Source organism: Neoarius graeffei, chromosome 18 (assembly GCF_027579695.1).
Source record: "Neoarius graeffei isolate fNeoGra1 chromosome 18, fNeoGra1.pri, whole genome shotgun sequence".
NCBI lineage: Eukaryota > Metazoa > Chordata > Actinopteri > Siluriformes > Ariidae > Neoarius > Neoarius graeffei.
The window spans coordinates 35,371,306-35,384,142 of NC_083586.1; the positions used below are offsets into that span (position 1 = coordinate 35,371,306).

The 12,837-nt window shown below is 43.4% G+C and overlaps 1 protein-coding gene across 4 annotated transcripts in view; it reads left to right on the forward strand.

Moving 5' to 3' along the window:
* Window positions 1-12,837, forward strand: part of LOC132866146 (mitogen-activated protein kinase kinase kinase kinase 4-like) — a 139,484-nt gene that overhangs the window by 93,212 nt on the left and 33,435 nt on the right. For all 4 annotated transcript variants that reach the window (XM_060898742.1, XM_060898744.1, XM_060898745.1 and 1 more), the window contains 2 exons: window positions 6,228-6,353; window positions 9,468-9,575. In XM_060898742.1, coding sequence (XP_060754725.1) covers window positions 6,228-6,353; window positions 9,468-9,575 — 234 coding nt within the window. The remainder of the gene's footprint in view (window positions 1-6,227; window positions 6,354-9,467; window positions 9,576-12,837) is intronic.

Consider the following 12,837-nt stretch of genomic DNA (forward strand, 5'->3'; position numbering starts at 1 on the left):
GCTACAGACAATGAGAAGATATATATATATATATATATATATATATATATATATATATATATATATATATATTTTTTTTTTTTAAGTGATTGGAGAGGGGGTTGTAACACTATAAACCTGTTATGTTCTATATTGTGTAATCATAGAAATGTGAAGTATCGGGTGGGTTTTTTTTTTGGGGGGGGGGGGTTATATTGCCAATCACTATGGCAAAGAGTTGTTTTTGGTTGGTGCATTAGTGATTTCAATTGTTTTAGGATGTGGCCTGTAGCAGTTCACAGTTTTAATAATGTGGGGGAAAAACATTAAAGGAGCCATATTAGGAAATCCTCACTTTTTCAGGACTTGTGCGCATGCATGCGGGTATCTGGAGCCTACCAACGCACAAACACTGAAATAAGACAATCCAGTCAGTTTCTTTTGTTCTACCCATTTCAGAAAACGTGCTGTTCAGATTTGACCCGCATTTCTATGTCACGAGGAGCTCATTAGCATTTTCCGGCCCCCTCATCTGAGTATCTCAACTCGTGGCATTAGAACTGCCTTTGTGAATAAATATTTACGATAAAAGTGCTACCTGATTGGCAGACGGAAGGGGTGCGGGGTGGGGATGAGCAGTGGCTCATTATCATTTAAAGGAACAGGCACTCAATCAAATCAGCCGTTTTGAGCAGGGCTGTTTAGACAGAGTGAGAAGGTGCTGCGGTGCTTTTATCCTTGTGGTATTTTGACCAAAGCATGCCACAGACATTTTCATGAAGGCTTCACGGAACTGTGTGAACATGTAGAAAAGGTGTACATGTCTCCTTTAAAGTGCATAGCTTGATCAGTAATATTGCTAATGAAATAACCTGTTGGTAATTGATAGCTCGCTTGTATTTCTTAATCTTAATACATTTGGCAAACTCAAGCTTGCTTAAAAAGGCTTGATGCTTATTTTTAACATTACACTGTGGATGCTGCTATTAAATGATGATACACAATGTGAACTCGGGTAAATCTAAGCTTTAAGAATCTATTGACGAGGCACAAGGACTTGCGCGTGGGTTTTTCTTCTTTGGAGGTCCGGAACTTCCCAGTTCACACTTGGTCATGACCTCAGTGTCCACAACTGTGAATCCAAAATGTAAAATCTTTGATTCAAAGGCGTTTATTCTGTATTATTAAAGGAATCCTCCAGCATTACTCTTAAACTTTGTTAAGTAAAAGTATTTGTAGATTTCAACAGTCAAACATTTCATTTTTGGAGACCAAATGGTGTTCTAGAAAAATTAACTTTTATTAAAATACCAGATGGGCCTCCTGTGGAAGTGGCGTATGTGATGACATGGCTTAGTGGAAGCTTGGAGCAACTCTGCTCTTTATATCCTCTGCTTACATCGTGGTTTTGCAAGTAGAGTTCTAACGAATCGTCTAATGAGACGCTTTCATCTCCAAACAAAGAACACTAGATAATCTCGTCTTTGAAGACAACTGTCTCTGTCTGGATTTCAACACTGACTGGTTCATGTTTGCACAGCAATGTCCCTCTTTCTGGTCAATTCATGTTCCTAGCACATAACTGAAACCACCATGAAGTAAAACTTTTTTGGGGAAAATTTCAAATGAGTGAGTTTCCTGCAAAACGTTCGGAGTAATTCTCTTGTCTGGAGTATAGTCAACCGTACCGGAAGCTCAATCAAATGCTCCGTCTCTTGATCATCGGTGATTTGTTCTTTAACGTTGGTGTTTCCTTTGTTACCCGTATTTTCTTCCAGTATACGCTGAAGAGCCTGCAACACATCAGAATACCAGTTATAATTCACCAGGTAAGACACCGATAATATGCCAGGGATGGATACAGACCTATGCATGTGCATCGGTCAGAAATGGTGTCTTGCAAAAGTATTCATCCCCTTGGTGTTTTGTCCTGTTTTGTCATATTACAAGCTGGAATTAAAATGGATTTTTTTGGGGTGATTTATACAACATGCCTACCACTTTAAAGGTGAAAATTGTTTAATAATTAAGATAAACAGAAATCTGGAGCGTGTATAGGTAATCCCCCCCCCCCCCCCCCAAAAAAAAGAAAAAAAGTCAATACTTTGTAGAGCCACGTTTTGCTGCAATCACAGCTGCAAGTCTCTTGGGGTATGTCTCCATTAGCTTAGCACATCTAGCCACTGGGATTTTTGCCCATTCCTCAAGGCAAAACTGCTCCACCTCCAAGTTAGATATGGGTTGTGTTGCTGTACAGCAATCAAGTCATGACACAGATTCTCAATTGGATTGAGGTCTGGGCTTTGACTCGGCCATTCCAAGACATATATTTTAAATGTTTCCCTTTTAAACCACTCCAGTGTAGCTTTAGCAGTATGTTTAGGGTCATTGTCCTGCTGGAACGTGAACCTTCATCCCAGTCTCAAACCTCTGGCTGACTCAAACAGGTTTTCCTCCAAAATTGCCCTGTATTTGGTACCATCCATCTTTCCTTCAGTCTTGACCAGCTTTCTTGTCCCTGCAGATGAAAAATATCCTCACAGCACGATGCTGCCACCACCATACTTCACTGTAGGAATAGTCTTCTCAGGCTGTTGGGTTTGCGCCACACGTGGCATTTCCCATAATGGCCAAAGAGATCAATTAGTCTCATTTGACCCAGAGAATCTTCCATGTGTTTGGGGAGTCTGCCACATGCTGTTGGGCAAACTCCAAATGTGGTGTTGGTGGTTTGCGCCGCCCCCCCCATAGAGGCCCATTTCCAGCAACTCTCACTCCAGTGTTCTAATGGTACAATGTGTTTGCTCATTGCCTCAGAAGGCTAATGGATGATTAGAAAACCCTTGTACAATCATGTTAGCACAGCTGAAAACAGTTGAGCTCTTTGGAGAAGCTATAAAACTGACCTTCCTTTGAGCAGATTGAGTTTCTGGAGCATCACATTTGTGGCAGGCTTTCGTGTAAACGGGGGAACAGGGGCGCTGCGCCCTCTTACTCTCGGCGTGCGCCCCCTTACCGACTCCGTGAAAACATCCCAGCAACACTACGTGACAATGTGTCTGATCATCAAATACGTTATAATTACTCCAAAAATATTCCACTCATAATAGATACACCGCCGGACGGTGCAAAAACAATCCGAATTGGCGTTTTCCAGACCGAGGCGCCATGTTGTTTACTTGTCGCGGCTGCTCTCGCGAGATTTGACATGGGTTACATACAAGGTCAGCTGACTTGTAGAGCGAGATTTCTCGAGACTGAATGACCTTTCACCCACCGGCGCGGGAGCTTTTGACAGAAGTAGTTGGCGAGTTGTTTTTGTTGACACTTGGGCATTTAAAGATGTCATCCCGCGGCACGAACCGGAAGAAAGCCAAAGACTGTCCGAGGCAGAAGAAGATTACTTCTTTCTTTTTCAATGTTGACAGACAATTTGTTACAATTTCCCTCTCAGATAGCCTCAGAATGTCCCATTGGAGCATTTTTCAAAGGCTTTGCACGGCGGGGGGGAACCGGCACCATCTCCCCCCCCGCTTCGCTCCCTCGCCATGGTGAGCGCCTTCATACTAAATTTTTCTAGAAAAAACCTTGTGTGGGGTCGATTAAATGCTCAAAATGGCCAGAAAAATGTCTTGACTATATTTTCTATTCATTTTACAACTTATGGTGGTAAATAAAAGTGTGACTTTTCATGGAAAACACAAAATTGTCTGGGTGACCCCAAACTTTTGAATGGTAGTGTAAGTTTAAGAGTAAATCCGCTCGAGGAGCCCTTTAAGTTTGAGAAGTCAAACTCTGTGTGTGTTTACAAAGTCAAGCTCTGCTGCTTTATTTTTCCCTCCATTTATACACCCTTTGGCCTACAAAAGATGTCTCTCTGGTTGTCACAGTACATGGTCATCTACTCTGTCTGTCTGTTCCAGCTTTATTTGCTCTGATCTGGGATCAGCAGCAAAGGCCAGTATATTTTAGCAGAGTCATACTGTAAGTTGGCTCTGTGTGTCTGTTCATCAGTATCAGCTGATGGCTGTAAAGTGACCAGTCAGCGTGGGATAATCCAGACAACCTCAGGGTGCGTGCGTGTGTGGGATAGAAAGGGGAACCACTCGAGGAAGTCATCCCGCTGAATATTGTTTTATTCCCATGTGGTGTGATGGTAAAGAGGAAAAAGAGAAGTGCACTGAACATGATTTGATCTTGTGTCTTTTTAAAAAAAAAAAAAGTTTGTTTAATATTTGGGAAAAGGTTTCCTGAAGGTGGTGTTGGACCAGTCCGAATGATTTCAGGACTCCTGTGTATTCTGGGAAAAGCGTGACAGTTAGAATTTTGATAAATGTCCTGGAAATACAAATGAGGTTTCAGGATCTGCTATTTAGGCAAGTGTGGTTGACTGTGTGTCCGGGTCAGATTTTTCTCGCAGATTTAGTCCCACCCACCAGTCGGGTGGATAGCGTTGCAGATGGCGTCTGCGTAGCCCCCCCACCTTCGCAGACGCTCTGCGCGAACCTCCCAAAAATTGTGACCACCGCAGAAGCCTCGCAGACAGCGTCGCAGACGAGAGGGCTCTGATTGGTCCACTCTACATCCGCTGTACACGCACTTCCGCTTCCCTACTTTCCCGGTTTGGTTTGTTTTCACGACCGGCATTTTTAAAAACACGAGCGAAGATGGAGCAGCACGAAGAGCGGTTGATCGAGGAAGTGAGGAAGTATGTACATCTATACGACTCCAGTTCTAGTCATTATAAGTAACCGGAGGATAAACACTCCACTAACCACACCCACCAACTACTCCTAGCGATTTCGCGCCCCCTTGCGTTGTGGCGGTGAATAACATCGTGCACGCCTATTACTCCCCGCTCAACGATAAATTACAACTGTCTGCGAAAAGCTATCTGCGAAAGCCTTGTCGCAAGAGCATGCAGAGGCCTTTAGCCTTCACCTCCTCTGGATGCTAACACATGCTTCCTCCAAGATGGCTGAAGCGAGCCAGCCAGCCACATGTTTTCAAACTGCTGCTTATACTGCCTCAAATGGAAGTGTGAAAGAAAGTGCTATCTACCCCCAAAAAAACCAAACATGTATCGGTTCAGACACCGGTTATTGATTGGTTAGTGTTTCTCTGATTGACAGGGGAGAGATGGTAGTGTATGTGGTCCCTCCAACCCAGTTTTGTGCCCTTAGGCTCTTGGCTATAGATGGCTATGGCATGGTTAGAATCTGAACCTGTAATCTCCTGATGTTGGACCACTCGGAAGCCTATACGCAATATATTTTAAAAGTACTACATACTCTGGTCACTTTTAGTGATTTTTAAATAAAGTGAATGTCAGCAGCGAGTTATTCTTATGCTGTGAGTAACGACTTCGCCAATACGGCTCTGACCAGAATTAGGAGATTCTTTGCCGTCCACCAGACTCGCGGAGGCAAAAGAAGCTGTTTGATTGCATTAGACAGAGAGGCTTTGTGAAAGCATGCCACGGTGCACATGACTCACGGAGGAACAGTATGTTTTGAATTAACCATAATGAGCGGCGAAGCAGTCAAGAGCTCCACTGTGGCCAACGGCAGCAGATAATTGGGTGGATCTGCTGTCTCCATCTGGGTGAACAGTCATTGTTCTCGAGACACAGACAGAGTGCATCATCTCTGAAAGTCTGCCAACTGGTTTTTCTTGAGTAGTCAACTTCTTAAACGCATCATTCAAGGTCAAAGCATGTTTTGACTCTAGGTTTTCGTGTTTGCACTTCAGATAAAAGAAGAAAGCGTTCAGAGTAAAACGGTGCATCTTTGTTTTAAATCCTTGGCAAATCAAGTAATCCTGCTTATTTATTTTCCTCAGCGTTCGTTAGGAAATTCTTGGCGTTCGTTTATCCACACTACTTTGAAAAACGACCAAATGCCAACGCAGCAAAACCACGCAAATCAATTACCCTTAATTTTATTAGCCACGATCAAGTGGATTTTGCGCTTTTCTTTTTGTCTTTGTAACGAACGTGCCAGGTTTTTTTTTTTTTTGAGGTTTCGAGGAAGGGAGCCAATTTTGCAAATTTCAAAGAACGTTGCTCGTCCATCATGCGTTGGCTAGCGCTGAAAAAAATGTTTCTCATCTCATTATGTGAATCCATCTGTCACAGGCTGAATCACTATAAGGCCCCTATAGTGGCTGCGCAAATGGAATTAGCCCGAGCGGTGTCCGTGCTAATTACGTAAGGCTTAGCTCCATCTCTCATTTAATGTGATTTTTAGGATGAAGAGGAAGAGATCAAACTGGAGATCAACATGCTAAAGAAATATTCGCATCACAGAAACATTGCCACGTACTATGGAGCCTTCATTAAGAAGAGTCCCCCAGGAAACGACGACCAGCTGTGGGTGAGTATTTTTACAATTTATAGAACAGGAGAGGAGTACATGCATCTGTAATAAAAAAAAACAATTTCTAGACTTGTACCGCAGTGCTGTTCAATTCTTGAATCTTCCTTAAATGCTCAGAAGGTGTCGGGTTTTTAAATGTTCACAGTAACCGAATGATGGTTTGTTACTTAGACTTTCACAATGTAAGGTAAAGGCCCGGTCCCACTGGCCGATGAACACAAAACGTATGCAAAAAGGACACAGCGGACGAGCAAAATTTCGGGGGTGGCTCTATCCGTTTTCATCCGCTCCAGAAATGGACAAAATTGGCGAAAATTTACGGAAAAGAACGGTCGTGGGTAGTATATAGCGGGGATGTTAAACGCATGTTCATAGGAAGCCTAGCGGATGAAAGCGGATGGAAGTGGATGACAGCTCCGAAGGGGTTACCGGTGATAACTGAGAAGCGGACGCATAGCAGAAAGAGCGGATGCATAGCGGATGAAGGGGCTGCATCACGTACGCCTAACGGAAACAAAGGGGATGTTGCGCGGATGTATATCAGATGCAGACTGTTCACTGCGCTAGGTGTCCTTCTACATACTCTAGACATACTCCAGACATCCTATATACGAGATACATCCCAGATATAAACGCTTTGTCCGTTTTGAATACTTTATATACGAGATGCATACGCTTACATCCTTTCTATTTCCGTGCTACTAACGACGAATAGACGTTTCATGTACCTTATCTTTCCTCCCTCTTTCCATTTTGAGTTGCGAGGATGCCCAGAGGATGCAGAGAGGATACAGCAGACGTTTAACGGATGATGACGGACATAGAACATTTGTTGCCCGTATATGTCGTGGATTTACATCGTACACGGCGGAAAGTTCATCCGTTCTAAAAGTTTTGTGCAGCTCAAAACTTTTTGCGCGGATGAAATCACAGTGGACGGATGCTCGATGGATAGAGCGTATGAAGCACGTATGCAATGAGTACACAACGGATGCATAGCGTTTTCCAACGGATGGCAAAGATTTTTTTACGTTTTACATCCTCTTTGCATCCGTAAGTGCAGTGGGACCGGGCCTTTAATAATCAAAAGACGTGTATTTAACAATGAAGAGCAATCCTCAACATGGTGAACGTTTCTATAAGATGATTTTAACATTTTATGGGAGGAGTCTCCAGTGTTTGAGCTTTGTAACAGGAAGCAAGTTTTCCGCAATGGGAAAGTCTTTGTGATGGAAGACTTTGAGTTGTTTGGTTTTCAGCAGTATTTTTCTTCGCAAAGACTGTTTTAACATCAGTGTTACCTGGGACTGACTTGGAGGTTTCACAGAGCTCCAAATTAAATGTACAAGAGTGTTCCGAGAGCACGATATCCCCTGCTGGCAACTATACCTATGCTATAAGTGCTTAATACACCCTCATGAAATTGTCGAAGTACAAGTTTGGGAGGGCGGCACGGTGGTGTAGTGGTTAGCGCTGTCGCTTCACAGCAAGAAGGTCCGGGTTCGAGCCCCGGGGCCGGCGAGGGCCTTTCTGTGCGGAGTTTGCATGTTCTCCCCGTGTCCGCGTGGGTTTCCTCCGGGTGCTCCGGTTTCCCCCACAGTCCAAAGACATGCAGGTTAGGTTAACTGGTGACTCTAAATTGACCGTAGGTGTGAATGTGAGTGTGAATGGTTGTCTGTGTCTATGTGTCAGCCCTGTGATGACCTGGCGACTTGTCCAGGGTGTACCCCGCCTTTCGCCTGTAGTCAGCTGGGATAGGCTCCAGCTTGCCTGCGACCCTGTAGAAGGATAAAGCGGCTACAGATAATGAGATGAGATGAGACAAGTTTGGGAATTAAGGGCCCAAGCTCTAGTGAAATGTGACCAAATTGACCGAAATTGTAATATGCGCATTACCAACATACCGCAAAGCCTTTTGCAGAGTTTTGGAAAATTCCTGCAAAAGTTGTGAGAGGAGTTGATTTCAGAAGATGAGCATTTTCTGTTTTCTGAATATGAAATTCTATTTTCTGCTGTGGATGCAAGCGTTGGATCCATAAAAAAAAAAAAAATGCCCTGGCATCTCTGGCAGACTCACTCCTGACCCTGGCTTCAGATGCAGTCGTTGCCTTGGTACTGCCAGCTCTATTGACGGTAGACCATTCAACCAGGTTATGGCAGACAGCCACAAACTAGAGGTGGTTGACTCCTGTTGTTACTTGGGAGACTCAATATCCGCAGGAGGTGGTTGTGAAGATGCCAGCATCACTCAGGTCCGAACTGCTTGGGGGAAATTGTGTGAGCTACTCTCCCCATCTTGACCAGCAAAAGCCTTTCCCTAAAGACCCGGGGCTCCGTTTACAACTCGTGTACGAAGCACGATGCTCTATGCCAGTGAGTGCTGGCTGATGAAGAAGGCCGACCTGTATCATATAGAAAGGAATGAGCGCGCCGTGCTTAGATGGGTATGCGGCGTGCGGGGAGACGCCGACATTCCAACTTCCTCCCTGCTAGGAAAGCTCCACCTCACTGATACCAGCACAGCCATTGCTGTAAGACGCTTGAGGTGGTATGGACGTGTTCCAAGTGCTGCTTGGATTTCCAGGGTTGTTGATCTTGATGTGTGTGTGGGCAAAAACCTAGGGGCCAGCCCTGAAAAACCTGGTTAGAGGGTGTCAGTAATGATCTCAAGAAGTACGGTCTTTTGGCAGCTGACGTGCAGAATCGTGGAAAACGGAAGGCTGCTGTGAAACGTGGAACCATGACGTAAAACTGGATAGCAGCAGCACGCTTTCATGAAATTGTCAAAGTACAAGTTTGGTAACCAAGGGCCATAACTCTGATAAAATGCAACTGAATTGAACGAAATTGCAATATGCGTATTACTGATCTATAACGAATCCTGTCAAGTTTCGTGAAATTCAGCCAGCGGGGGATAAAAATGAAATGGGTATCATTTGACGACTTCAAAATTGTAATAATTGGCAAATTCCTGTGGTTTGAGAGAAATAAAACACTTTGGGACCTTTGCATCAGCGCACATCACACCACTCCATCATTTGATTTTGTTTTCCTACAACTGCACACCTCCAAGCGTTTTATTCCTTACTCGTGTGTCTGTTGTGCGTGTAGTTGGTGATGGAGTTCTGTGGTGCTGGCTCAATCACGGACCTGGTGAAGAACACAAAGAACGGCCTGAAGGAAGACTGGATCGCCTACATTTCACGAGAGATCCTCAGAGTGAGTGGATTCGGCCATACGTTTTTCAGTTTCTTTCTCACATTTCTCATCAGAGCAACATGCATTATAAACACCAGTGTAAGAACATGGGATAGGACTGTGCAGGCGTAGTACTAAAGCACAAGACGGCGACAAACTGTGCATGACGGTACGAGAAGGAAGTCCATACTTGTTGCAAAAAAATATTTGACGATAGTGTGTCCAAAAGGAAGTGCATGTGTAGAGCTCTTAAAGCTTCTAGTGACAATCAACCTTAATTAGAAATCAAGTGTGATTACGCATCCCGTCCCAGCTACGTGACACACTGCGCAATCCCTATATTCTAGATTCTTCACCTTTTTATTCTTCCATTCAGATGTCCGGTTATATTTTAAACATTTCGTTTATTATTTTTATTTGTAGACCATTTTTTTAGGGTGGGGTGGTCCAAATTGGCTTGCAAGTAAGGCAGTCTAGTCATGGAGCCAAGCACAAAAGTTTGCGTGGTATTTCCGATCTCTTTTGGGTATGTTTTAACAACTATTGCTGGGTTTCATGTGACGTCACATCTGCCTCATTAGTTATTCAAAACTTTAGCTGGTGGTCTACCAAAGCTCAGTTGACAAAGCGTTTGTACGGAGAAGGTACATTGATCGCATGAAAAATGCCCTACGCTTGCGTTGTTCGAATCGATCAAACCGTGAAACTGATCAAAGTTTCTTCAGGGTTCCCCGTGAACTAATAAAAAAAAAGGGTGAACGAACACAGGATTTCACAAAAAGACGTCGAGAAAGGCGGCTTTTGAACCTCAAACTGAAATCGAAGGGAGTTGAGTCAAAGCATACTCGAGTTTGCAGTGATCACTTGGTGAAAGGTTTGTATCTCCCTCTCAGCTATGGCCTGAGTGTTTTCCAAGTACTTTTCTTGCTATGTGTCGTTATTTTACGGCACTTTTTTTTTTTTTTTAAGTCACCAAGCGCTAAAGTCCCCAGCTGTTTCTTTGTTTACTCGTCATGAAGTCCATATGCATGAAGGTCGCGACAAAATTCTTCCCCAGCCGTACAGTTACAATGCGCCGTGATCACTTCTCTGTCTTGTTTAACTAAGATCCAGGTCTTTAAAGGCGTCGTGCGGTAATTTCAGCAATCAGCTATATCGTGTCAAAATGTCGGGTTTGGTGGGTTATTCAAGCCCCTCGGTTTCCCGCGATCTCAGTGTCACGATGCGCCCGCTACAAGCATTTAAAGTTGACGCGCACGGCCAGATTTAGGCAGCCAGCCGTTAACTAGGTCAACTTATGTGTGACGTCATACCAGTAACCTCCCTTGGGTGATGCTGGCCTGTCGCCATGTTTTCTCTATAGCGTGCGTTTACCAGAGTTGTTTACATTGCGGATTTTGTGGATTTATTCAGTTTGTGGATAGTTTTGAACACTCAAAACACTATGAAATGATGTATTAATATTCTGTGATACAAAATGCCTAATCGGTGTATTGTTTGGCTGTAACAACACCCCATGTCGCTTTTAATAGGTCTAAGATCATCATGGGAGAGCAAAATAGATCTATAGGATAGAAACCAAAAGGCCAAATTTGGACTTGTGTCCAAATTTTACAGTGATTTATGCCACAGAGCTGCCTTTAACTAATAATTATCACTTATTACTGACGATTGTACGTTTACTAAACAATACAATACAAAGCTCAATACTCCCAGCCTATAACATACTGAATATCAAGTTAAAATCAACCGCAATAAAAGGAAAATGATGAAAACTGGAATATCAAGGGGTCTACTGTATCAGAAGGCCCACTGCATTTCGCGAGATCGCAAGCTGTCAAGTTGCTAGAATTCAACCTTTCTAGCTATACTTTCACCCCCTACAGCTATCAGTATTACACATAATCATAGATTAATCACACAGCATTCTAATTCAAGTGAAAATGGTCTTTAAAAATACACACAAGTAGTGATTTAGTCAGAGAAACCAACCAAAACAAGTCTTCAAGTCGCCGGTCTTCATTCTCGTCTTCGTTTCTGTCGTCGTCAGAACTGTCCTCATTTTCTTCTGAAGATGAGCGCTCAGGTTCAAATCTGTAAGGCTGGATACCACCAGGACATTCAGCTGTCAAAATCTCTACTTGTGGGCCATTTTCTTCTTCTGTATCGGTAAAATCAAAGCTAATTTCCTCAGCATCGCTCCTATTTTCTGGTGTGTCCGCCATTGCAACTGCACCGAGTGGTTACTGGTATGACGTCACGCAGCTGTTCCATTGACCGAGAGGGGGCGCTGCGAACGCGGGAAATTTCAAGTGATGGGCATGATCAAATAAGGACCGATTACAACCGCGGGAAGCTTTTGAAAAATCGACGGTCAATTTATTTCGAATCTCGAAAGCATTCTGGTGCAGAATAATGCGACTTTTATCGCCACTGCGTGACGCCTTTAAAGGGGTTTCTGATTATCTTTGTGAATGATTTACCTGAGAGATAAGAGCCAACACAAGTGAGAATCAAGCGAGCTGTTTTGTTTACACTTGCAGCGCTTCGTTGTGAAGATGCGAATGAAGAGCTTAAAAAAAATACACAGGCAAAAACAATGCAGGATTCATTGGGCAGTGACTTGATCCCGAGGTCCTTTACCCAGCCACATACAAAAAAAAGTTGATCCTCCATACTCTTCCACGCTTTCATCTGTTTTGCGGTGGAGAAGGACGTCTGCAACACCAGATAGTTCGAGATGTCGGGGAACTCGACTGAAGGGTAGTTTTCGAGATCGTATGACAAATCCTTCTTTCCCAGACTGTAGGGGTCGATTCCATTGCACATAGCGATCTTCTGAATAGATCTAAAGTGAGCAGTGGCTTCTAGATTGCAAGCATACTCTGATAAGTTATCACTAGTTGTTTGCACTACAGCAGCTGTTTAGACCACCAACTATTTCACTTCCGGTAAAACAGTCAAGAAGAGTCGCATGACCTAAACCCAGCAGTTCCATGAAATTGATTTGTACGTGAGCTGATGGCCAACGAGGCATCATGTATGAGGAGATTGAGCGGAATAACGGTTTTATTTTATCCACATTCACTGGATTTTGAAACGGAGCATTTTTATTTTTTGCAAGTTTGATAAAGACTTTATACAAAACGTCTGACCGTCATTTCAGCTTAGAACGTAAACAACCCGGTGAAATGATGGGAGCAATTTGTGAGAAATGCTATAATAATTCTTGAAAAATAAAGATACGTTCTTACTATCAAATACTTTTTATTCCATTTTTTGT